Below are 26864 nucleotides of genomic sequence, written 5' to 3'. Positions count from 1 at the left end.
GGTTGATCCGGATATATATAGATATATAAAAATATATATAAATATGAACATATAAATTCAATTATATTCTCCATATCTGTAATGAATTAAACAAGGTTCAGTAAATAAGCTAAAACACATGAAGCATAAATAAATAAATAAAACACGCTATTACTATGTCAATTTAAATTGCAACTCAGAATTCCCATAAATATACTTTTCAATGACATTGAACTCATATTTTTCAAATTCAACTACATTATAATGACACGTCACATTCTCTTAATTTATTATTCCATAAATTGCTTCAATATTGGAACCTGAAATTTGATGTCATTGCAGAAGAGTATATTAGCAAATAAAATTACTAAAAGTTTTTAAAATGAGTTCTACAATTTTTTTTGACAAGATGAAATTTTTTTAGTTTTTTGGGTTTTTGATTTTTTTTTTTTTAAATCCATGACCAACCGGGTCACTGGGTCATCGGATCACCGATTTTGATCGAGTTTGGCCGGTTTTATCCGAATTTGACTGAGTCGATGCATGACCGGTCTAGTACTCGACCTGAATTGATCCCATGACCAGTTCACCGGGTTCCCGGTCGATGGGGCCGGATCTTACAAGAGTGGAGCAGACAAGTCTACAAAAATTTCAATTAAATCAAGCGAATATTATTTCTCATATGATTTTGTCTCGTGCCTACTTTAAAAAATGGGTGAAACCATCAAGAAAACAAGTTAGTTTTATCTACTTTTTTTGTATTGCATGAGAAACTATATTCGTTTAAACTATTTGCAATTAAATAGTTAAAACCGGTGTTTTAAAATTTGGACCGGTCCGGTATTAGATCACTGAATTATTGGTTCAACCAGATTCAACTGGTTTTACTGTTCATATATTAAAATATATATAAACATATTACTTATATTAAAAATTCACATAAGAAAACTATCAATGAGTTTCAAAATATAAATTGGTTCTCAATGATAGCAGGTATTATATATGTCTAGGCTTCTAGCTCTAGACATATCCTAACATTGGATTAAAATTACAATGTAAGTTAAATGCACTTTTTGTGCCTTGACATAAAATAGATAAACTAAATCATGATAACAAATGGTAGGATGAAATATACACAAAGGAGAAAGTGTCCACCGTTGAGATGAGACCATTAGTGTGTATCCCCTACTTAACTTTTTGAGATCATTATAAAATGCAACTAAATTACATAAACGAACTCCACTAATCCAAAATACCTTCTTATTTTCACCTTACTTTTTAGAGGAAGGTTATAATTACTACCTCTTACTACTAAATCTTATTCGTTGATTTCCCTCAATCTAACGGTTATAATTTATTGAAAATTAATAATTAATTAATAAATATGACCCAATAAATTACAACCGTTAGATTGATGGAAATCAACGGTTAAGATTTGGTAGTAAGAGGTAATAAGAAAAAGAGGTAGTAATTATAATTTCTCCCTACTTTATAATCATATTTACCACAAAATATGAGTATGATTTAATTCAAGAGTTCTCAGTAACTAAAAAAAAAATTACAAAAAAAAGGGGTCGCCAAGTCAATTGATCCAAATCGAGTTGATTACAAAATCAGTTCAAATGGTCACTCGAACCGAGAAACCCACCAAGTAATCGAGACCCGAGTCGACCTAGCCGGTCCGAGCCAATTTTTAAAACATTCGTTAAAACTTAAAACTGTAAAAATGTGAAGTGGGATTTTGGCTATGGGCTTGGCCCTTGAAGCCCATTCATCGGGAACGAAGTAATTTTATGCAATAATCTTTGTTAAGAAAAAAAGGAAAATACTTATGCTTCAAGAAACTATTTTCAAAATCTAAAAAGAAAAAATTATCTATGACTATATAACAAATTTGAGTCTCTTCTTCTTATTGAATCAACTCAAGTGTCTTCCTCATTTTGTGACACATGTTTTTAAATTTTTTTTATATGAAATCAAATCAATTTTTTTCCCTTTTAATCAAAGGACATTTTTATTATCTTTATTTTATTTAATTAATACTTAAACTTCTTCAATAAAAAATAATCATGATGAGATATTTACAAATCACTACTAAAACAATCTTTTATAAATTAATTTTTAATTTTTTTCAAAGCTGGAAGTTTCAAATACCTGTATTTTTTGTGCATTAATTTTTTTTGTGATAATTTTTTTAATTAAATAAATATTTCTTATATATATATATATATATAATTTTATATATTTAAAAATATTCGTGAAATACAGCAAAGTCATGGAGTATTGTAATGCAAAAGAGAATGACATTTGGGTTTGGTAGGGTGGTGTTGACCGTTCCACGCCCAAAGACTATTGTAATCGTGTTTGACGGAACAACAACGTGGAGGGAAAGCATGTTATCTACTCTTAAATTTTTGCACCTGCTACAACCATTTTGACCCGCATTTCACCTGGCTACGAATGTCACAGTTCAAGATAATAGCGACAGAAAATTAGACTTTGTTATTACGTGCAATGTGCTAGTCAGATACCTTTTCCCACCACAGAAGCAATCAATTTTCCGTTTTATTGAATGTTTAATGCAATATGCACCAAACTAAAAAGACCGAATGTGAAAATTATAACTTATAAGATTCCAAGTCAATTTATGTAAAAGGAAATTTTGATATAATTTATGTACAAATTCAAAAATAATCGGACGCATATACGTTGGTTACAACTATTTTTGTAAAGTGTCCGTACTTCATTGTCAGCTTTGTATCTTGATACTTTTTTTTGTTGGTATAATCTGGAGGTATCTCCATCTAACCTCCTCCGATCACTTTGTCCTCAGGGTACGGCCCTGTAAGCTAACCTCTCATTAGAACAACGAGTGCATTGAGCTTCGCTATCGAAAGAAGAATGAGACTAATTCCTCACACGAGGAGAGAGGCACCCAATAATTTGCTTGAGGCAGGATTTGAATCCCTGACTCAAGGAAACTCCGAGTTCAGTTGCCAACTGAGATAACCCCAAAGGAGTAACCTTTTTTGAGCAAGTTCATGGTTCAACAACAGAGTTAGAAAGAATCAGAGATTACAAAGAAAGCTACTACTTTATACATATTTTGTTTATGGAGGAAGAAAATCAATACGAACCCTACACAATCAAATATTTACTCTTTTAGAAAGATGACATATCAATGAACATAGATGTAAAATGGAGATTATATGGAACTTCAACTATCATTCAACAAACAAAAAGGGCTACAAGTTAAAAAACAAATTACATATATATCAACTTAGTATGTGTGCAGAAGTGCTGCAGATGTGCTGGATTGTGAGGAGCAAGAGCTACTAGTTAAAGGCTCGGTTTGAGTAAATCCAAAAGGATTAACATCAGACGATGGAGAGCTTGAAGATTCAGGAGCAGTAATAGAAGGAGCAATATAGGTGGGTTTGGGCATCTTTGATGGGAGATTAGGCAATGGAGCTTCAAAGTTAAGAACATGCACTGCTTGCCTAATTGCAGGCCTCAAAATATAATCAGGGTGAGCACACCATAAGCCAACTATCATTAACCTTTCCATTTCTTGCTCAGCAAAGTCTCCACATAATCTTGGATCAGCTGCTTCTAGTATATTACCCATGCCATAGAGTTCCCAAACCCATTCCACCAAAAGGATGTGTTCTTCCCTGGCTTTTAGTACAATTGGTTTTCTTCCACAGGCTATCTCCAAAGCAACAACACCAAAACTGTATACATCGGATTCTCTACTAGCTTTGCCTCTTGTAGCAGATTCAGGTGCCATATATCCTAATGTTCCAGCTAAAATTGTTGTTTGTGACCCTTTCTCATGATCTACCAGCCTGGCTAATCCAAAGTCACCAAGCTTTGTATTGAAATTTGAATCCAACATAACATTACTTGATTTGATGTCCCTATGAATCACACATTGCTCCCATTCTTCATGTAGGTACAATAATGCTGATGCTAGGCCTCCAGCAATGTTATACCTTGCTGCCCATGTTAGGAGACTTCTGCCTCCAAAAAGATGGGAATCTAGGCTTCCATTTGACATGAACTCATAGACAAGTAGAAGATCATTTTTCTTGTGGCACCATCCAAGGAGCTGCACCAAATTCCTGTGCCTCAGTTGACTAATGATCTTAACTTCAGAGGCATACTCTTTCACACCCTGTCTAGATCCCTGTGATACCCTTTTAACTGCAACATAATCATCCAACTCTCTTATAAATCCTTTGTAGACTCCCCCAAAACCTCCTTGTCCGAGCTTCTGTTCCTCTGCAAAGTTGTTAGTTGCTCTAACAAGTTCATCATAGGAAAATTTCTTAGGTCCGGTCCCTCTTTCAAAATCATCGTCCATAGTAAGTTCCACGCCATCTTCCTTGCCTCTTCTCATCCTTTTCAACATCATAAGCCAAGCTAATACCAAACCAACAACTAAAACAGCTGAACCAATGCACAGCCCAATCACCAGCCTCTTCTTGCTTTCGTCCTTATGCACTTCCAAGTCCAGATTCGAATTGAAAGACCATGAGCAAAGTGTATGTATCTCATCATATAACAATCCTGTTGCTGAAGAGAAGCCAAACTCAACCCAATCCGGTAGAACCTGTCTCAAGTCAACTACGTGATAGTAGTCTTGCTTGACTGAGATGTTACCCTTATATCCTGTGAAGATAACACTTAAATTGTGTGAAGAAGAATTATAGCTAATTTGGGCATCATATACTCTACCATCCTTAATACTAAACCACTCTGCAGTGAAAGGACTCCTCACGGTTTTAATATCGACACCTACATGGTCATATTGAGGATCAAATGAATTCCAAAAGGTGTCAAACTCCACTGCTACAAATGGATGCTGATTAGGGTAATTTGGATCTTGCATTTGTCGACCGCTAACAAGGCCAATACCAGTTCCATCTGGTGGGACAGGAAGTGGAAAGTTGGGGCTGGCAAGGAAGAATGTGATGCCATCTCCATGACTGGTGTTGTTTGCTCCTTTGATAATGAAGGAGAAATTGGAAGTGAAATCTGTGAGTTTTCTTGAATTCATGTCCCAAAGATGAAGCTTCTTGTAATATGTGACTCTGCCAATACTGTCTTTCTTAGACTCGGTGAGTTGGAGGACTCCCTTGTCAGGATTAACATCTCCTTCAAAATTCAAGGTATCCTCCTTGTAGAGAAATTGTTGATAGCTGAAGTCTAATAGACTTGCCTGTGGAATTATGAAAGACAAAATTATTATGGTTATGTTCAAATAAGGAAGTGGATGAATACGCTTAGCCGAGGATTGACATGCCGCCATAGCCGAGGATGTTGGATGCAGGGATAATCTAAATGGCATGGACCATGGAATAGTTGCCTTGCGCTTACAAATTTTCCAAAGTGGGTAATCAATTAGACTGTCGGTTTTGTTTTGTAAAGTCAAATTCTTTACAAATATCATTGGATTTTTGCACTGGTTTTGTTAAACGTAGTTTTCTTGTTTGATTTGTCTTCTTAGATTTTTATTTTTTATTGTTTTTTAAAGACGGATAGCCTACAACACATTTCTCATTTTACACAAACTAAAATTGTTTGGTGCTCACAAAAAAGATCCACGTTTTTTTTTTTTTCCCTTTTTCGTGGATCTCATTTACTTTAAAAAATTATTTCATAGAGCAAGATATATATATTTTTTTATCGTAGAAGATAAAATTATCTCTCTACACATAAAAATGTATGAAAGTGTGTAAGATCTAATTTTTTTTCTCTCTCTTCTTCTTATATGAGCCCCCACAAACTTTTATGGGAAAGTTTTAAATGACATAAAGTTATATCATTTTAAGAGAGAGAAAGACACAAAATAAAAAAAAATTATTTAAAATTTAAATTAAAAAAAACCACTCACTTTCTCTCCCATTATTTTCATTCCTTGTGTCTATCTCTCTCTTAAAATGACATAACTTATGCCATTTAAAATGACAGACATCAAACCCAACTTTAATATGTGTAAAAGTTGAAAACATTTTTTGACAGAGCTTGATATTTCTTATGTTGTAAAAGAACAAATATTAGGGGAATGATATACTTATCACCAAAAAATTTTACAACTAACTTAATCACCATTGATTTCTTTCAATCTAACGATTATAATTTATGCCGTATTTATTAATTATTTATTCCTAATAAATTAAAACTGTTAGATTGAACGAAAATCAACGATAATTAAGTTGGTTATATATTTATCACCAAAAGTTGGATCTGTTCCCTAATCTTTCATATCCTACTATTCTTTTCTTTATCGTGGGGCCTACTTATTTTAAGTGGTTGTAAGTAGTGATGTTAAACTCGGAGATAAACCGGTCTTCCCACCGGTTCAAACCACACAATAGATCGGGGGTCATCATGTATTCAACCCGGACTCGACCGGTTTTACAAAAACCGATGACCCGCTGATAAATTTACAAACCACCCAGTCTTGATACACACACAACTTTACTAGCCCATGACCTTCTTCGAAAGGTTTATAAACGATTTTCTTTTCCATATCCGGGTCGATGTGGGACCTAAAGGCTTCCCTTACTCTTACCAACATACAACAACATAAACATTTTTCAAGTGAATTTCTAAGAAAGCAAGGTTTTTGACCAAATAGGCATCCTTAAAATTTGATTTGAATTAAGATTAAAGGATGATCCATTGGTGGGAAACCTTTTTAAGCTCTTTGTCGATGGGAGCAGAAAAAGTGGATGTGCTTCCCTCGTTGGTGTTGTGTTCCACTTTCATCTCCTCTGTAAGTTCTTCATCCACTATTTGTGTGTCGATTTCATCCACTGTTTATGTCAGGTCTTGCGAAAACTTGAGTAGGATTGAAGGGATGTTCTCATAAACCAGTTTGAGAGTTGAACACAGGCATTGTTTTTTTTTTTTTTTGCTCAATTGGTTTATGGATACCAACTGTTCGATGATATTCCTCAATACTATTACTTGGTTTATTTTGTAGATAGAGATTACCCAGAGGATTCCAGTTGATGGGTTTGAAGATGTGGTATACCAAGTAGCATACTAATGTATCCTTTCGTTTGAATGATGAAAATTTATTTGGGTCCGATGGAGATAACTGAAACTTGATAATTTGGGATTTGAGGACAAACAAAGCGCAACAATCATTCAAACAACATGAGATGGAGGTAACGAAGTAACTTGATAATCTTTGCAGAGTCTCTTGTTCATCAAGCATGTAAAATGGATTTAGTATAAGTCTTGATCTGAAATGGTTAAACGATCAGCATATTGGATGCCTGCAGAAGTTATGTCAGTGGATTTTATCAACTGTGTATGTTGAACATTAGGATTGTGCAGATTCCATAATAACATCTTTGTCAAAACTTGTTATGAAATCTAACATCTTTTTTGGATAATGGTTTGTAATTATTATTTTTTTATTAAAATATTTGAAATTGGTATATATTTTATTTGAGTATATTTATAAATTTTTTTAATATAAATTATAAATTTGCATATATTACCAAGTCATGCAATTGAACCAGTGACCCTGTACTTCGACTGGGTCAATGACCAAGCCGAGTTTGATAACATTGGTTGTAAGGAAAAAATTTACTCCGTTTTTATAATGCTCAAAAGTTTAAGAGGACAATTATTTATAGGGAAATCATTATCTCTTTCTAAATGAGATAATGAAATTTTTCCTACACAAATTCGTTTTCCGTGCCAATTAATTTTTCTTTTCTTTTTTAATTTAAAATGTGGGACCCACATTTAACTTATCTCTACTTTTTTTCTCTCCTACTATCCTACAACATAAGAAAATATGCACCCTTGTTTAAAAGAAAAAAAATGTTAAGAGGAGTGTTAAAATATCATAGTTTTGCGCGTGACAAAGCCCCGTTGAAATTCACGGCCGAGATTAAAGAGCAAAAGCCCAATCCATTTGCTAAAACCACAAACTAGAACTTAAAAGCCTGCAGTGTGCGCCTAAACCTAAACCCTACCGTCGTCACACCGTGGCTCAGACACCGGCGCCAAGTCGAATTCGAAAGGTGATTCTCGGTTGAAGTTTGCGATTATCAAGGTACTGCCGCACCTTTGAGAATCCATGGCAAATGTGTAACAAACTAGTGCATAACGACAGAAAATTAGACTTTGTTATTACGGGTAATATGCAATTCAGATACCTTTTCCCATCACAGAAGCAATCAATTTTCCGTTTTATTGAATGTTTAAATGCAATCTGCACCAAACTTAAAAAGACCGAATGTGAAAATTATGATTTATAAGATTCCAAGTCAATTTATGCAAAAGAAGATTTTGATGTAATTTATGTACAAATTAAGAAATAATCCGACGCATATACGTTGGTTACAGCTATTATTTGAAAGTTTCGGTGCTTCATTATCAGCTATGTATCTTGATGCTTTTAACATTAAAGCAGTAACCTTTTTTAAGCAATGCATATCAATCCCATGCAGATGTTGTAAATAGAAATTCATTTCAACAACACAGAAAGAATCAGAGATTACAAAGAAAGCTACTACTTTATACATAATATTTTGTTTATTGAGTAACAAAATCAATACGGACCCTACACAATCAAATCTTTACTCTTTTAGAAAGATGACATATTAATGAAAATAGATGTAAAATGGAGATTATATGTAACTTCACCTTTTACATATTTTATGTTAAAGGGCTACAAGTTAAAAAACAAATTACATATATATCAACTTAATATGTGTGCAAAAGTGCTGCAGATGTGTTGGATTGTGAAAAGCAAGTGTTGGAGCTACTAGATAAAGGGTCGGTTCGAGTAAGTTCAATAGCATTAACATTAGATGATGGGGTGCTTGAAGATGCAGGAGCAGTAATAGAAGGAACAATGAAGGTGGGTTTGGGCATCTTTGATGGGAGATTAGGCAATGGAGCTTCAAAGTTAAGAACATGTACTGCTTGCCTAATTGTAGGCCTCAAAATAAAATCTGGGTGTGCACACCATAGGCCAACTATCATTAACCTTTCCATTTCTTGCTCGTCAAAGTCCCCACACAATCTTGGATCAGCTGCTTCTAGTAGATTACCCATGCCATAGAGTTCCCAAACCCATTCCACCATAAGGATTTGTTCTTCCCTGGCTTTTAGTTCAATTGGTTTTCTTCCACAGGCTATCTCCAAAGCAACAACACCAAAACTGTATACATCGGATTCTCTACTAGCTTTGCCTCTTGTAGCAGATTCAGGGGCCATATATCCTAATGTTCCAGCTAAAATTGTTGTTTGTGACCCTTTCTCATGATCTACCAGCCTGGCTAATCCAAAGTCTCCAAGCTTTGTATTGAAATTTGAATCCAACATAACATTACTTGATTTGATGTCCCTATGAATCACACATTGCTCCCATTCTTCATGTAGGTACAATAATGCTGATGCTAGGCCTGCAGCAATGTGATACCTTGCTGCCCATGTTAGGAGATTTTTGCCTCCAAAAAGATGGGAATCTAGGCTTCCATTTGACATGAACTCATAGACAAGTAGAAGATCATTTTTCTTGTGGCACCATCCAAGGAGCTGCACCAAATTCCTGTGCCTAAGTTGACTAATGATCTTAACTTCAGATGCATACTCTTTCACACCCTGTCTAGATCCCCGTGAAACCCTTTTAACTGCAACATAGTCATCTAACTCTCTTATAAATCCTTTGTAGACTCCACCAAAACCTCCTTGTCCGAGCTTCTGTTCCTCTGCAAAGTTGTTAGTTGCTCTAACAAGTTCATCATAGGAAAATTTCTTAGGTCCAGTCCCCCTTTCAAAATCATCGTCCATAGTAAGTTCCACGCCATCTTCCTTGCCTCTTCTCATTTTCAACATCATAAGCCAAGCTAATCCCAAACCAACAATTAAAACAGCTGAACCAATACACAGCCCAATCACCAGCCTCTTCTTGCTTTCATCCTTATGCACTTCCAAGTCCAAATTCGAACTAAAAGACCATGAGCAAAGTGTATGTATTTCATATAACAATCCTGTTGCTGAAGAGAAGCCAAACTCAACCCAATCCGGTAGAACCTGTCTCAAGTCAACTACGTGATAGTAGTCTTGCTTGACTGAGATATTACCCTTATATCCTGTGAAGATAACACTTAAATTGTGTGAAGAAGAATTATAGCTAATTTGGGCATCATATACTCTACCATCCTTAATACTAAACCATTCTGCAGTGAAAGGACTTCTCACGGTTTTAATATCGACACCTACATGGTCATATTGAGGATCAAATTTATTCCAAAAGGTGTCAAACTCCACTGCTACAAATGGATGCTGATTAGGGTAATTTGGATCTTGCATTTGTTGACGGCTCACAAGGCCAATACCAGTTCCATCTGGTGGGACAGGAAGTGGAAAGTTGGGGCTGGCAAGGAAGAATGTGATGCCATCTCCAAGGCTGGTTTTGTTTGGTGCATTGATAATGAAGGAGAAATTGGAAGTGAAGTCTGTGAGTTTTCTTGATTCCTTATCCCAAAGATGAAGCTGTTTGTAATATGTGACTCTGCCAACACTGTCTTTCTCATACTTGGTGAGTTGGAGGAATCCCTTGTCATGATAAACATCTCCTTCAAAATTTAAGGTATCATACTTGTTGAGAAATTGCTGATAGCTGAAGTCTAATAGAGATGCCTGTGGAATTATGAAAGACAAAATTATTATGGTTATCTCCAAATAAGGAAGTAGATGAATACGTTTAGTGTATTGACATGCCGCCATAGCCGAGGATGTGTGATGCAGGGATAATCTAAATGGCATGGACCATGGAATAGATGCCTTGCACTTACAAATTTCCGTGGGTAGTTAATTAGATTGTCAGTTTTGTTTTGTAAAGTCAAATTCTTTACAAATATCATTGAATTTCAGCACTGGTTTTGTTAAACGTAGTTTTCTAGTTTGTCTTGTCTTCTTAGATTTTTATTTTTTTATTTATTTTAAAAGACGATAGCCTACAACACATTTCTCATTTTACACGAACTAAAATTGTTTGGTGCTCACAAAAAAGATCCACGATTTTTTTTTTCTTTTTCGTGGATCTCACTTACTTTACAAAAATTATTTCATGCAGCAAGATAGTAATTTTCTTTTTCTTTTTTTATGGTAGAAGAACATATTATCTCTAACACATAAAAGTGTATGGAAGTGTAGAAACCAAAAAAAAAAAGTGTTTGGAAGTGTGTAAGATCTAATTTTTCTCTTTTTCTCTTCTTCTTATATGGGTTCCACAAATTTTATGTGTTAAAATTTAAAACTTATTTTTTACAAGATTTGATATTTCTTATGTTGTAAAAAAAAAAAATATTAAATCTTTTTTATAAGGGTTTAATATTTATGTTTTATTTTCAGAAAAAAATTTTCTACCCCACTTATATATTAGTGAGTAAGTGTTGTTAATCGTAGGTTGAATTAATCTTTTCTTTATCGTGGGTCCCTCTTATTTTATGTGAGTGTAAGGAAAAAATTTACTCTTTTTTTTTTTTTCGGTTGAAAAACTCCGTTTTTTTAATGCTCAAAAGTTTAAGAGGACAATTATTAAAAAAAAAAAAAAAAAGTTTAAGAGGAGTGTTAAAATCGTAGTTTTGCACGTGACAAAGCCCAGTTGAAATTCACGGCCGAGATTAAAGAGCAAAAGCCCAATCCATTTGCTAAAACCACAAACTAGAACTTAAAAGCTGCAGTGTGCGCCTAAACCTAAACCCTACCGTCGTCACACCGTGGTTCAGACACCGGCGCCAAGTCGAATTCGAAAGGTGATTCTCGGTTGAAGTTTGCGATTATCAAGGTACTGCCACACCTTTGAGAATCCATGGCAAATATGTAACAAACTAGTGCATAAAGAGCCCAAACATTATTATTGATTTCTGATGTTTGTTGTGGCAAACTTTTGGTTATTATTTTCATGTAGTATGCACTTCGGGTTATTCTGTCTTTTGTGTAATTTCATTTGCATTTATCTCATTTCAATTTCTGTTTGAACTTTGCTGTATCTAACCCTTACGGTTGTATATAGGTCTGTTTTTTGCGTTCATGGAATATAGAGAAAAGTTCCCAAAACCCTCATCTTCCCTGTCTGCAATTTCTGGTCCCGACATAATGCAAAATTATTTAATTGTGCTACTCATCGTTTGATTTCCACAATCGTTGTGTTACCTGTTTTGTGATTGTAATATCATTCCGGTTTGTTATTGTCTTGTTGCTATATTGGTAAATCCATGCATGCCCAGATAACTGGTATCCTCCATGAAATACTCTCATGTTATATTCCAATCTCAGGTTGCTTGATCTTCATTTAATATGAGTTTAATATCTCAAAATGCTCGCCCTAAAAATGAGGTCAAGAACACCAAAGGGGAGGAGGACATTAAAGAAAAAGAGGTTGAAGATGTGGAAGAGTATGATGTTGATACCCTAAAAGTGAAGAAGAGGAAGCGAGATCGCAAGGGAGAACAGTCGGTAATGGAAGAAGTGAGGGAAGCTAAAAAGCTAGAGAACTTTTTGTTTGGGTCTCTCTATTCCTCTGTTGAATTTGGAAAGGGGGATAATGAAGTGGAAGCCGGGAATACTGCAAAGGGTTCTGATTTGTTCTTCACTGACCGTTCTGCAGATAGTGTCCTCTCTGTTTATGAGGAAGGTGGTTACCTCTCAGAGGAAAGTCATGATGATGACAATGCTTTGCAAAGAAAACCTGTGTGGGTGGATGACGAAGAAGAAAAAACCACTGTAAACATAGCCAAAGTTAACAGATTAAGGAAGTTGAGGAAGGAAGAGGACGAGAGTTTGATCTCTGCTTCAGAGTATGTGTCAAGACTGAGGGCTCAGCATGTAAAGCTGAACCCAGGAGCTGACTGGGCGCAAGTTGATTCAAGGTCAAAAATAGATAGATCTTCTGATGATGAGTTAACAGATGAAGAAAATGAAGCTGTTTTGAGCCGTGGTTACAAGGATGTGGATGATATTCTCAGAACAAATGAAGACCTGGTTTTGAAGAACAGCTCAAAATTGTTGCCGGGACATATTGAATACTCCAGACTTGTAGATGCAAATATACAGGATCCTTCTAATGGTCCCATAAATTCAGTTCAGTTCCATCGAAATGCTCAGCTGCTTCTTGCTACAGGATTGGACCGGAAGCTTAGATTTTTTCAAATTGATGGCAAACGGAACACCAAAATTCAAAGCATCTTCCTTGAAGATTGCCCCATTCGAAAAGCATCTTTCTTGCCGGATGGGTCTCAGGTTATATTATCAGGAAGAAGAAAGTTCTTTTATAGTTTTGATTTGGTTAAGGCTAGAGCTGATAAAATAGGTCCTCTGGTTGGTAGGGAAGAGAAGAGTTTGGAAGTTTTTGAGGTGTCTCCTGATTCTCAAATGATAGCCTTTGTGGGTAATGAAGGTTATATTTTGTTGGTTTCAACAAAAACAAAGCAATTAGTTGGTACTCTAAAGATGAATGGAACAGTCCGTTCCTTAGCTTTTGCTGAGGATGGACACCAGTTGTTGAGCGCTGGTGGAGATGGCCAGGTTTACCATTGGGATCTGAGAACAAGGACTTGCATACATAAAGGTGTTGATGAAGGTTGCATAAACAGCACAGCTCTTTGCACTTCTCCAGGCGGGGCACATTTTGCAGCTGGTTCAGACAGTGGAATTGTGAATATTTACAATAGAGAGGAATTTCTAGGAGGCAAGAGAAAACCTATCAAAACCATTGAGAATTTGACTACGAAAGTGGATTTTATGAGATTTAATCATGACACTCAAATATTAGCAATCTGTTCAAGCATGAAGAGGAGCAGTTTAAAATTAATACATCTCCCATCCTATACTGTGTTCTCCAACTGGCCACCGCCAAATACTAGCCTGCACTATCCCCGTTGTATGGATTTTAGTCCCGGTGGTGGTTTCATGGCTGTGGGAAACGCTTCAGGCAAAGTGTTATTGTACAAGTTGCACCATTACCATCATGCATAAGGTAGATTTGATATTCTGGCAGGGTTTGAGAGTTTTGTTCCTGTATTTTATTTTTTTCTCGGAAGTTTTGAGACTTGACTTTGTATTTTATCATTAATTAATGAAGCTTTATATGTTTCTTCTTTGAAGTAACCTAGCTTCAGGTTTTTCTCATTTTTTTATTTTTATTTTTTGATGCAGAGGAATTAAGAAAACCTAAAAAAGGAAAATTAACTACCGAAGGAGTCCATGCACTTTTATTCTTAAGATTTTAAAATTTATTCTTGAGCTTCTCCTTAATAAATTTGGCAGCTGACACATTAATTCTTGAAAATGCAAAAACTTCACTTTATTTTTTATAGACCATAAATATCAGTTATATTAGTCCTAAAGAACTACTCACATTTGTCTTTGAGAAACATTAAACATTTGTAATTTCTCAAATAAGATTAGGTATGCTCAAATTTTTCATGAACCTATTTAAGAATTCGCTTAGTATTTTATAAAGGTCGGGTAAAACTACAAAACATTACATCATTTTCAATCTTGAAAAATCAATCACCACTCACCAATGCAATTTTATTGGACTTTAACTTCTTTTTCCTATTAAGATTTTAATATTATAGTTTAAAATTAATATTTATTTATTTTTATTCAAATCAAATATTGTCGTAATTCAAAAAAGTTGATTATTTTGGTACACTATTAGGGTGCTGGAATCTAAAAATTTTAAATCTATAGAGGCTGGAATTTATAAGTTCTAATTAATATCCCAACAACTAAAACACACATTTGAATAGTAGATAAGTTCAAATGTCACGTAATAAATAGATAATTATAAATTTTAGCTCAAGGCCTCAAGTGGTAACCATCCAATGAGATTTAACAACTTTGTGGGTTGAATTCTTGTAAATAACTAATTCATCTTATTTGTTCCATTCATTAGCAAACTGCAGGTGCAAACAATCAAAATTAGAACTTTTCGCCCAAATTAGTTGAACACTTTCTAAGAAAAATTTCTTCAATACAACATAAAGGCAATTAAGGTGTCTAAAAATTGCAGGCTACTTCTGCTTGTTAAGAGAACATAAGCATAACCAAAGAGTTTCCAGGGACAGGTCAATTGGCTTTAGTACAAGTCTTGAAGACCTCTGATGATCCAATTTGTATCGAACAAGGTGAAGTTCAACCATGTCTAACTTGGGAAGAAATCTCCTATTTCTCTAGAATTATTTTAGGGAGTTCTCAATATCTATCACAAACCGATATTTCACGTCCTTATTTATGACCCTCTCAATAGCTTCATTCGCGTACTCGATTGGAATCACTTCTATATTTGGATAAATCCCGTTTGCAGCACAGAAGTCAATCATCTCCTGTATATCTTTTGTACCACCTGTAATACTTCCGGAAACAGTCCTCATTCCTGTCGAATAGATGAATGCATATTTAGAGGTTCAATGAATGAATTACATGAAGAAAAAAAAAACTGGTCTTTCCAACAAACCTTCCATACTTCAAAAGCAACATACCTAGAATAAGGTTTGCAGGGCTGAATTTGACTTCACTTGGGAACCCAACTAGGACTAAAACACCAGATGTCTTCAACAATGACATGTAAGGATCAAACGGGTGATCACCAGATGCCGTGTCAATTATAAAGTCCAACGATTTAGCCAATGCCTGTATAGGAATCACCATCAATGTTGACAAATAAGCCATCAATATCAATATTCTCTTCATGACCAGAAGAAAATATTGTGTCGTAGATACTTTATGTTATACTTACCATCATCTGCTCTTGATCAGATGAAATCACAAATTTGTCTGCTCCAAGCAGGCTCAGTGCCTCCTCTTTCTTGGACATGCTAGAGCTGATAACTGTCACACTCAAACCGAATGCCTTTCCAAATTTCACTGCCATATGACCTAGGCCACCAAGACCAATCACCCCTAGAGATTTACCAGGTTGATTCATCTTGTGGCGCATCATTGGAGTATAAACAGTAATTCCAGCACAAAGCAAAGGAGCTGCTGAAGCCAATGGATAGCTTTTGGGTATAACGAAGCAATACCTGCAGATGCAAGACCAAATATGAAATGAATTGGTGCAATAACATGCCTTTAATAGGAAATCAAACAAGTACTTTTAAAGCTCATAATTTAGGAAGAGAGGACCTCATAAAATTCAGAATAGTTGATACATAATTGGCATCTACGTATCTATTAAGTTCACCTTTCATGGACTACTATGGAGCTCGAGTATCCTCCTTTTGTAATTGTACCATCAACATCAACACCATTAAAAGTAGGAATTACACCCTTGACACAGTGAATTTCTAGTCTTTCATTACAATACTCACAATCCCTACATGAGTTGACATAAGTCCCCACCCCAATATGATCACCCACTTTGAAACGGTGGACATCGGAACCAACCTTTGTCACAATCCCAGCAATCTCATGTCTGATGAAAAGAAAGTCACAGATAGATTAGCTTAAGTAAATATGATTCTCACCCATACAGCACAATAAGTCCACGTACCCAGGCACAACAGGATACATTGAGTCGCCATGTTTATTTCTTGTCCAAACTACATCAGCATAACAAACACCGCAATGCGTGATTTTAATATAAACATCTTCGTTTCCAAGAGTCCTGAGCAATCATCATTATCATATTGTCAAGAAATTAAAAAAAGAAAAGAAAGAAGGAAGGCAGCAACTCAATCTTTATCCCAAGAAAAGACAAATATGATTAGTAAACTTAAGAAGACTGCCATGAAAAATGTTTTTTTTTTTTTTTTGGGGTTAAATAGAAGCCGTGAAAAAAGAATATGAACATTTATATAAAACAGTTACTCCATTCTACAAAGTGGAATGGGAGCTACATACCTGCGACTGAATTTGTAAGGTGATAGAACTCCAGATGCATCTCTTGCTGCCCAACCTAGACAATCTTCATTGACACCTTTGGAACTCATAATTTTTATACTCTACCACAATGCAATTAGTTATCAGTTTAGTTTTCATGAAACTAATCTAAGGAAGTTATGCATCAATTTACAGGTCATTATCCTCATGTAATTTCTAATAATAAGAGAAAGTTGGGGACAGAGAGTGCCATATTGCCGTAGACGTAAAAAAAATGTTGCAAAGATTGGATTGAAGCGTGTAATTACAGGAAAAATATAGCCCCCAGTCATCAATATCAAAGCTGTAGATGAGAAAATTGTTTGATGTTTGCAAAATGCTAATACCAAAACTCACTCAAACCCAATTGCCTATAGAGTCATAAACTCACGCAAATACCAGATGTTAACTGTTACCTCAGGCACTAACTACAAGATTGTTTTCATTTTTGTACAGAAGAGTCACAACTCACAAGTGTATGAGCCTTTTAGATGAAACAATTCTTAATTTTGATGTAAATACAACATGATGTGCAAAAAGAGTTAAACCAAAAGCAGAGCAATCAACGGACACAAATTAAGAAAACCAGCAGCATTTAAAAAAAAAAAAAAAACCGAAAAAGGAAGACCATGAATCAAAAGCCAACAAATCATAGATCAAGCAATGAAAAAGGGACAAATAAAAAACAAAATAGAATGAATCTATTAAACCCTAATATAAATCAACAGAGAATTTAAAAATTTCTGAAATTTCACTAATATAAAATGGCAAAGCATGATATCATCTTCCTCTTCAGTTATCACAAGCAGCTAAATAAAAAATCCCCGAAATGAATAAGAATTTGATGATATAATAACACCATTGTAATGGCCCATTGTAAATCTCTAATTAGTCAAAAGAGTTCATTGGGAGCTGTTTTTAATTTCGCAAAGAGATACGAAGAAGAAAATAACAGAGTCACCTGGGTGAGTGTAACTGATCCACAAAGACGAAGAGGAAGATTAAGTGAATGGCCCTTCCTTTGTTTGTGGTTCCTTTTGTTTCTGTCTTATGTTTCAGTTTCAGCTAACCAAAGTCAAAAGAAACTTACACTACATAAACTCTTTGTACAAGTCAAAGCAATCTGATCATCCACCACGTCACTAAGACACTAACTGGCCCTCTTTTCTTATCCAACGATATTATTATCAATGTTATTAAACTCGATCGGTAATTGACCCAGTTGAAGCATCGGGTCACTGAGTTAATAATTTAATTGGTAGGTCACAGGTTGAATCGCGCGAATCGAATATATATATAAATTTATATTTTATACTTAATTATATTATAAATATTTTAAATGGTGCTATCTAAACAATAATATGATGTAGTTTAGTGATATTTGTTATGTTGTGTATCCTCGGTACAACGAGTTCGAATCCTATTACATGCAATATTTAAAATAATTCTCTTAATTTAATAATTATATAATAAATATATTAAAATGTGCATTTTATACAACCCATGATGTTGGCTCTTCTCGCTACAATGTGTTGGGTTCGAATCCCACTTTAGTAAAAAAATATCTTATAATTAATTTTGAAAAACCGATTTGAAGAGAAAATCGATACCGATTTACCGTTGAAACACGATTTATAACCGGGTCACTGGGTCAATACCGGATAGATTACTAAGCGGCAGACCGGTTGATGGGCCAATTTTCGGCCAACCGGTCGGTCCAATTTAATAACACTGATTATTATTATTTTAGTACCCGTGTTTTTTATAATTATAAAGATCAATATTAATGTGACTTTTTTAATTTTTATTATAAAATATATATTAATGAATATTTAGCAGTCAATATTCGTATTAAAAAGATAAAATTATTTAACTCCCTCTTTTTTTTTAACATCCTTAAATATAAATAATAAAAGAGAGATATTTCCAAACACACTGAAAGTCCTAAACAAGAATTTTAAATGTTTTTATGTACTTGAATTAATTTCTTAGATGCTTTTTTTAAATAATCATCAGCAAACATATATTTATTGTTTTAGTTGCCCATTACATCATTAATTGAATCTAGTCAATTAACAAAAAATTAATTGAATCTAGTCAATTCTCAAAAATAAAAATAAAAAAAATTATTTAATTTTAGAAAAATATATATTTCTCCTGCAATTTTAAAATTAAATTTGTTATTTTGGGATTTAAAAAAAGGGAAAGGATATACTTACCACAAAAAATGTTTACCACCCTTACAACAAACTTAATCACCGTTGATTTCCGTCAATCTAATGGTTATACTTTTTTGGAAATTATTGGGTTGTACTTATTAATTAATTATTAATTCTTAATAAATTATAACCGTTAGATTGACGAAAATCAAAGGTGATTAGATTGATTATAAAAATGATAAATATTTTTGGTGGTAAGTATATCCTGCCCCAAAAATATATAAAGTATTTTAAATAATATCTTATATTTCTTTTCAATCTCTTAAACGATATGATTTTGAAGTTATATGAAAAACGTTAATATCTTAGTTTTAATTATATTTCAGTTTTTTTAATTAGGTTATCATTTTGAGTTTCGCTTTTTTTTTTTGTAATCTAAGGGGGTTAACAACAACACCCCAATGAGATCAGTTCAATAAAATCGTTCTGAAATTACAAGACAAAGATAAATCAGCCCAATACAAAAGTCAAATACCAGGGGGAGGGTTTGAAAAAATACAATAATTATTCTCAACGGTATAGTCTAAAGGATATTTAGAAAGTCAATCTGCACAACTATTTCCTTCTATAAAAACATGAACCAGGTGAACTTCCCAATTCTCTTGTAACCATGCTCGAATCCGAGTCACTAAGCGAGACTCTCGAGCTGCTCTTCCACTGCTGGAGAGAAAAGTGATAACTGAGCTTGAATCACTTTCTAGGATGCAGCGTCTCCAACCTCTAGTCCAAGCAAATTCGAGACCCTTGAGAACGCCCCATAATTCTGCAACAAAAGCTGAACAATAGCCAATATAGTAAGCAAACCCTTCTTTCCAAAAACCATTTTCATCTCTTACAATTCCTCCACAAGCACCCTTGCCATCACTCCCGGTTGCACCATCCGTGTTTAATTTCACTCAACCTGTGTCTGGAGGTACCCATCAAATAGGAACAGAAATGTAATTCTTGGTCAGCTTTGTCCCCTTAGAAGTTATCCAGGCTTGAGTATACTCACAGACTAGACTCTCAATGGACTGCACCTTGTATGCTTTCCCATTATTTTCCACATCATGCACCTGATTATTTCTCCACTGCCAAGCTAACCAAACAGTAACAGCAAAAACCAACGACCAGGGGGCATCAAAGCACAAAATAGATACATTTTGAATATTTAAGGAAAGCCAAGAATCTAAATCAGTATCAAAGAAATCATTTATCAAATTTGGCCTCAAAAGATTAGACCAAACTTTTTTAATCTTAGGATAGTCACGTGCCATATGAATAATGGATTCTTCATGAAAATTACAAATAGGACAGCTAGGAGGACACAATCTAAAGTTAGCCATGAAGCTCCTAGTTGACAGACGATGATGAGCAGTCTTCCAAAGGAACAAACTTATCCGATTGGGCCCATTTAAATTTCAAATGGCTGACCAGAATTTTCTGTCAATACCATTAGAACTATTTTGATTTAGCAATGTAAAATAAATATTTTTCACATAAACTTCATCTGATCCAATTAAATTCCACCATTTTTTATCCATACCATTAGATTCATGAGGAGGAAGTATGCTTCTAATAATTTGAACACAATCATCAGGAAGAAAATTAGATATATTCTCACAATCCCAAGTTCCATTATGAGTAACATAATCAATTACTCTCTTACCAGCCTCTGTTGGGGAAATTAGAGTAATAGTTCTGTTTGCAAGTTTTCCCCCAATGTTCACCCAATGGTCCTCCCAAAATAAAACAGAAGATCCATCACCCACATCCCAAACCAGCTTGGGTTTAAGCTTATTCCAAACGTCTCACATAAATTTCCAAAGACGAGAATTACCATTCTTCCAAGTTAAATCAGTCTGATTATTGGATGAGTTTGTGTACTTAGCTTTTAGTACCTTCACCCAAAGCTGATCAGGATCATTAACAAAATTCCAAACTAGTTTTCCCAAGAAAGCTTCATTCATTACTTGTAATTTCCTCAACCCCAGCCCTCCATCTGCTTTTGGTCTTGTGATTGTGTCCCAACCAATAAGATGCATATGTTTCTTCCTTTTTGTATCACCCCATATGAAGGCTCTTTGGAGCTGTTCCAATTTATTACAGATAGCTTTAGGAATCATATTGCTTTGCATGAAGTAATACGGCATAGTAGACAACACAGATTGGGAAAGAATCACTCTGTCCGCCTGAGAGAGAGACTGGGATTACCAGCTAGATAATCTTTCTTTAACTCTCTCAACTATACCAGCAAATAAATTTTTAGTAACTCTACCATGATGTATCATTGCTCCAAGATATCTTCCTATATTTGTTACTCTTTTGAATCCACTCTATCATATGATTTTAGTAGCTAACTCATATGGAGTATTCGCTTTTAATTAGATCTCAACATTACAATCATATATGGTCGATAGTATTGGAATATTCCATTTGCTTGGCTATTATCTCTTAGCCTGGATATTTAGTCACCATAAATAATATTTATAGCATATGTCATTAATCACGAAACATGAATGATATTTTAAATAAAATATTCTGATTTTATTTTTATTTTATTATTTTTGACTTACTAGCTTTATAAATATAAAGTAGATTACATTTATAGTTTTATTTAAATTACTTTATTATTATTTGATCAAAATCAAATTAATAATTATAAAATGACATGAGGTGAGAGCTATTAATTTAATTTTAATTCAATAATAACAAAGATAAATATAAAAGATTTTAAGGAAAAATGGTCACTATAAATATAATTATAAAACTAATTCTTGAATTAAAATTAATAGTTACATGGATTGTTTTTTAAAATTTGAACTTTTGACGTTGGAATAAAAAATATGAATTTAAACTTTTAAAGCATTGATTTATACATAAATTATTACCGAAAATATAAAATTACCTTAATTGATCTCTAAATTACAATAATTATGTTAATAATTTATTTCATTTCTCTTGTTAAATTATTAAAAGATAAATGATGTAGCAAAATCTGAGTAATTGATCTCCTTGAAAGGGTTTTCACTAATGCCGAAGCCCGATGAAACAACCCTAAGCTGTTTTTGTCATATTCCTTAAAAGCCTTGCTTACAGTGGCATACAGGTGCAATGTAGCCCACGGCTACCAGTGTTATTTGTGACCCTTTATCATGATCCACAAACCTAGCCAAACCAAAGTCACCAAGCTTAGCATTGATATAATGTCCCTCTTACGAAGAATGAGAATAAATTCTCTCGTGTTAAAATTTTATATAATCATATGAAATTTTTATGTTTGTCTCTTGTGAAATTTTGTGTCTATTTTTTTTTTCCATTAATGATAATTGAAGCCACCTATCTAATATATATGAAGAGAGACATAATCACAAAAATTTTACATAATCTGATGAGATGAATATTAACATGAGAAAATCCAAATTCACGAAGAACACATTGTTCCCATTCTTCTTGCTAGTACAACACTACTGAAGCCCAAGCCCAGAGCTATATTGTACCTTACGGGCCATGTCGAGAAGCTTTTCCCACCATATAAATGGGAATCTAAGCTACCTTTTGGCATGAATTCATACCCATTACAAACTGATAGAATCCAACACTTCACAGCAAGAATAACAACCATTAATCTTAAAATAACACTTCTATTAAGAACTATACAGGAAATACAACTATGAAAATACAGAAAAGATAAACCAAAAAGACCTCACTCACTCTCCAAGACCAACATACCTAGGCCCCAAAGAGATCCCAAGAGATCCTTCTACAAATTTCACTCCAAATTCACTCAATACATGCATACATCAGACTCCTATACTCCCCTCCTTATATTTTATTATTTGAGAATATTCTAGAATAACTCCCTACTAACCACTAATTATATCAGGCCATCACAAACCATGTCTACCTTGGTAAGAAACTTCATATTTCTCTAGAATTATTTTAGGGAGTTCTCAATATCTATTACAAACCGATATTTTATGTCCTTATTTATGACCCTCTCAATTGCTTCATTCACATACTCGATTGGAATCACTTCTATATTTGGATAAATCCCGTTTGCGGCACAGAAGTCAATCATCTCTTGTGTATCTTTTGTACCACCTGTAAGACTTCCGGAAACAGACTTCATTCCTGTCAAAATAATGAATGCATATTTAGACTTTCACTGCTTCAATGAATGAGAAATGATTTATCCAACAAATCTTCCATACTACCAAAGCAACATACCTAGAATAAGGTTAGCAGGGCTGAATTTGACTTCACTTGGGAACCCAACAAGGACTAAAACACCAGAAGTCTTCAACAATGACATGTAAGGATCAAACGGGTGATCACCAGATGCTGTGTCAATTATAAAGTCCAACGATTTAGCCAATGCCTGTATAGGAATCACCATCAATGTTGTGACAAATAAGCCATCAATATCAATATTCTCTTCATGGGCAGAAGAAAATATTGTGTCGCACATGCTTTATGTTATACTTACCATCATCTGCTCTTGATCAGAAGAAACCACAAATTTGTCTGCACCAAGTAGGCTCAGTGCCTCCTCTTTCTTGGACATGCTAGAGCTGATAACTGTCACACTCAAACCGAATGCCTTTCCAAACTTCACTGCCATATGACCTAGGCCACCAAGACCAATCACTCCTAGAGATTTACCAGGTTGGTTCATCTTGTGGCGCATCATTGGAGTATAAACAGTAATTCCAGCACAAAGCAAAGGAGCTGCTGAAGCCAATGGATAGCTTTTGGGTATAACGAAGCAATACCTGCAGATGCAAGACCAAATATGAAATGAACTGGCTCAATAACCTGCCTTTAATACGAAATCAAACAAGTAATTTTAAAGATCATATTTTAGGAAGAAAGGACCTCATAAAATTCAGAATAGTTGATACATGATTGGCATCTACGTATCTATTAAGTTCACCTTTCATGGACTACTATGTAGCTCGAGTATCCTCCTTTTGTAATTGTACCATCAAAGTCCACACCATTAAAAGTAAGAACTAGACCCTTGAGACAGTGAGATTCAAGTCTGTCATTACAATACTCGCAATCCCTACATGAGTTGACATAAGTCCCCACCCCAATATGATCACCCACTTTGAAACGGTGGACATCGGAACCAACCTTTGTCACAATCCCAGCAATCTCATGTCTGATGTGAAAAGAAAGTAACAGATAGATTAGCTTAAGTAAATATGATTCTCACCCATACAGCACAATAAGTCCACGTACCCAGGCACAACAGGATACATTGAGTCGCCATGTTTATTCCTTGTCCAAACTACATCAGCATAACAAATACCGCAATGCGTAATTTTAATATAAACATCTTCTTTTCCAAGAGCCCTGAGCATTATCATATTGTCAAGAAATTAAAAAAGAAAAAGAAAAAAGAAGGAAGGCAGCAACTCAATCTCTATCCCAAGAAAAGACAAATATGAATAGTAAACTTTAGGAGACTGCCATGAAAAATGTTAATTTTTTTTTTTGGGGGTTAAATAGAAGCCATGAAAAAAGAATATGAACATTTATATAAAACAGTTACTCCATTATACAAAGTGGAATGAAAGCTATATACCTGCGACTGAATTTGTAAGGTGATAGAACTCCAGATGCATCTTTTGCTGCCCAACCTAGACAATCTTCACTGATCACACCTTTGGAACTCATAATTTTTCTACTCTATCATAACGCAATTAGTTATCAGTTTAGTTTTCATGAAACTAATCTAAGGAAGTTATGAATCAATTTACAGGTCATTATCCTCATATATGTAATTTCTAATAATAAGATAAAGTTGGGGACAGAGAGTGCCATATTGCCGTAGACGTAAAAAAATGTTGCAAAAATATTGGATTGAAGCGTGTAATTAAGAAAACTAGCAGCATTTAAAAAATTCTGAAATTTCATTAAAAAGGAAAAGTCAAAGCATGATATCATCTTCCTCTTCAGTTATCACAAGCAGCTAAATAAAAAATCCCCGAAATATATATAAGAATTTGATGATATAATAACACCATTGTAATGGCCCATTCTAAATCTCTAATTAGTCAAAAGAGTTCATTGGAAGCGGTTGTTAAGTTCTAAAAGAGATAGGAATTAAGAAGAAAATAACAGAGTCACCTGGGTGAGTGTAACTGATCCACGAAGACGAAGAGGAAGATTAAGTGAAAGGCCCTTTGTTTGTGGCTCCTTTTGTTTCTGTCTTATGTTTCAGTTTCAGCTACCAAACATATATTTATTGTTTTGGTTGCCCGTTACATCATTACTTAAACTGTTAAGATTCAATAATATAATTTTGAATAGTACAAAAGATATTATGCATATTAAATTAGGAAAAAAGTGTTTCTCATTTTAAATGACAGAAAGTTATGTCATTCTAAGAGAGATACAAACACAAAAAATCTGAATTTTAAATTAAAAAAAAAACTACCCATTTTCTCTCTCATTTCCGTTTTTGTGTGTCTATCTCTTTCCTAAAATGACATAAATCATGTCATTTAAAATGACAAACACCAAACCCTTAAATTAGTTTATGTGGTGAATTAAGAACGAGTCATTTTATTTTTCAGCAGAACTAAACAAGTCGTTGTAATGGTGACAAATGCTTTGGATTGATTTTAGAATAAAAGTTTACTCAATTCAATTCAACCAATTCTTTACTGTAAAAAAAAAAATAGTTTTGTTTAAATTTTGAAATAATTCAATCCAAATCGCTTGAAATCATTTTGTATTGGACTGTTTTTTTTTTTTTTGATAACATTGTATTGGACTGTTTTAATTGATATTGGACCAATTTTTTCCAATTTGTTTAAGTATAAAATTTTGTAAACTAGAAGCAACTTGATCCATTAAAAAGGAATAATAAAACATTTAATATGCATAAAAAACATTTGATTGACAGGCGAAACATAAAATGACGGAAGAACATGAGAAATTAAAGTTATTTTAGATAAAAGCATAAATTTAATAATAAAAACATATTATATAATAGAGAGAGGTTATAGTTACTACTTTTCTTTCTTATTACTTGTAACTACTAAATCATAACCGTTGATTTCCGTCAGTCTAACGGTTATAATTTATTGGATCATACTTATTAATTAATTATTAATTTCCAATAAATTATAATCGTTAGATTGACGAAAATTAACTGTAGTTACAAGTAGTAAGTAAGAAATGTAGTAACTATGACATTTTCGTATATAATATATTAAAATTACTTGATTTATTTTAATTGGATTGATTTTAAAAAAATAAACTTATTTGAATCTAATCAATTCACAAAAAATAATAAAAAATCAATTTTATTTAATTTAAAAATTATATATTTCTCCAGCAATTTTAAAATTAAATTACGTTATTTAGGGATTTAAAAAAATATAAGCTATTTTAAAAAATATCTTATATTTATTTTCAAACTCTAAAATAATATTATTTTGAAGTTGTATTAAAAACGTTAATATCTTAGTTTTACTTTTAATTATATTTCAGTTTTTAATTAGGTTATCAATTTGAGTTTCGCTTTTATTTAGATCTCAACATTACAATCATATATGGTCGATAGTATTGGAATATTTCATTTGCTTGGCTATTATCTCTTAGCGTGGATATTTAGCCGCCATAAATAATATTTATAGCAGATGTCATTAATCACGAAAATTTTGCGTCTAGGAACCATCACACGTCATAAAGTTATAATCATATTCATATATCTATCCATAATGTTAGAAAATCTAGTACGGCCCAAATTTCTGTAGA

At 33.8% G+C, this 26864-nt stretch overlaps 5 protein-coding genes across 6 annotated transcripts; 1 reads left to right on the top strand and 4 right to left on the bottom strand.

The window, feature by feature from the left end:
• Positions 1-3123: 3123 nt before the first annotated feature.
• Positions 3124-5355, bottom strand: LOC133313476 (L-type lectin-domain containing receptor kinase IX.1-like). Its single transcript, XM_061514864.1, has one exon. The coding sequence runs from the start codon at positions 5330-5332 to the stop codon at positions 3260-3262; it is 2073 nt and encodes a 690-aa protein (XP_061370848.1). The 5' UTR covers positions 5333-5355; the 3' UTR covers positions 3124-3259.
• A 3326-nt stretch (positions 5356-8681) lies between these two features.
• Positions 8682-10962, bottom strand: LOC133313480 (L-type lectin-domain containing receptor kinase IX.1-like). Its single transcript, XM_061514867.1, has one exon. It carries the CDS (start codon positions 10783-10785, stop codon positions 8716-8718), a length of 2070 nt encoding a protein of 689 aa, XP_061370851.1. The 5' UTR covers positions 10786-10962; the 3' UTR covers positions 8682-8715.
• A 685-nt stretch (positions 10963-11647) lies between these two features.
• Positions 11648-14073, top strand: LOC133313474 (U3 small nucleolar RNA-associated protein 18 homolog). The gene is made up of 2 exons (XM_061514860.1): positions 11648-11809; positions 12301-14073. Exon 2 carries the CDS (start codon positions 12322-12324, stop codon positions 13996-13998), a length of 1677 nt encoding a protein of 558 aa, XP_061370844.1. The 5' UTR covers positions 11648-11809; positions 12301-12321; the 3' UTR covers positions 13999-14073.
• An 837-nt stretch (positions 14074-14910) lies between these two features.
• LOC133313463 (probable cinnamyl alcohol dehydrogenase 1) lies at positions 14911-17956 on the bottom strand. Of its 2 annotated transcripts, XM_061514838.1 has the most exons (7): positions 17852-17956; positions 16873-16973; positions 16523-16636; positions 16214-16444; positions 15767-16052; positions 15510-15660; positions 14911-15403 (listed from the first exon to the last, which is right to left on the bottom strand). In XM_061514838.1, exons 2-7 carry the CDS (start codon positions 16959-16961, stop codon positions 15207-15209), a joined length of 1068 nt encoding a protein of 355 aa, XP_061370822.1. In that variant the 5' UTR covers positions 16962-16973; positions 17852-17956; the 3' UTR covers positions 14911-15206. The 2 variants fall into 2 exon arrangements, with proteins under 2 accessions (XP_061370822.1, XP_061370823.1); XM_061514839.1 differs by lacking the exon at positions 17852-17956 and having other exon boundaries at positions 16873-17843.
• A 4578-nt stretch (positions 17957-22534) lies between these two features.
• On the bottom strand, positions 22535-25297 carry LOC133313467 (probable cinnamyl alcohol dehydrogenase 1). Its single transcript, XM_061514842.1, has 6 exons — positions 24682-25297; positions 24336-24449; positions 24025-24255; positions 23578-23863; positions 23319-23469; positions 22535-23222 (listed from the first exon to the last, which is right to left on the bottom strand). The coding sequence occupies exons 1-6, from the start codon at positions 24771-24773 to the stop codon at positions 23026-23028; spliced, it is 1071 nt and encodes a 356-aa protein (XP_061370826.1). The 5' UTR covers positions 24774-25297; the 3' UTR covers positions 22535-23025.
• Positions 25298-26864: the final 1567 nt, after the last annotated feature.

The sequence above is a fragment of the Gastrolobium bilobum genome, unplaced genomic scaffold (genome assembly GCF_033153095.1).
Source record: "Gastrolobium bilobum isolate Gb01-03AN ecotype WA unplaced genomic scaffold, APGP_CSIRO_Gbil_v1 utg3603, whole genome shotgun sequence".
NCBI classification, from domain to species: domain Eukaryota; kingdom Viridiplantae; phylum Streptophyta; class Magnoliopsida; order Fabales; family Fabaceae; genus Gastrolobium; species Gastrolobium bilobum.
The sequence above is the reverse complement of the archived record's forward strand: the minus strand, read 5'-3'. Positions and strand labels throughout refer to the sequence as shown.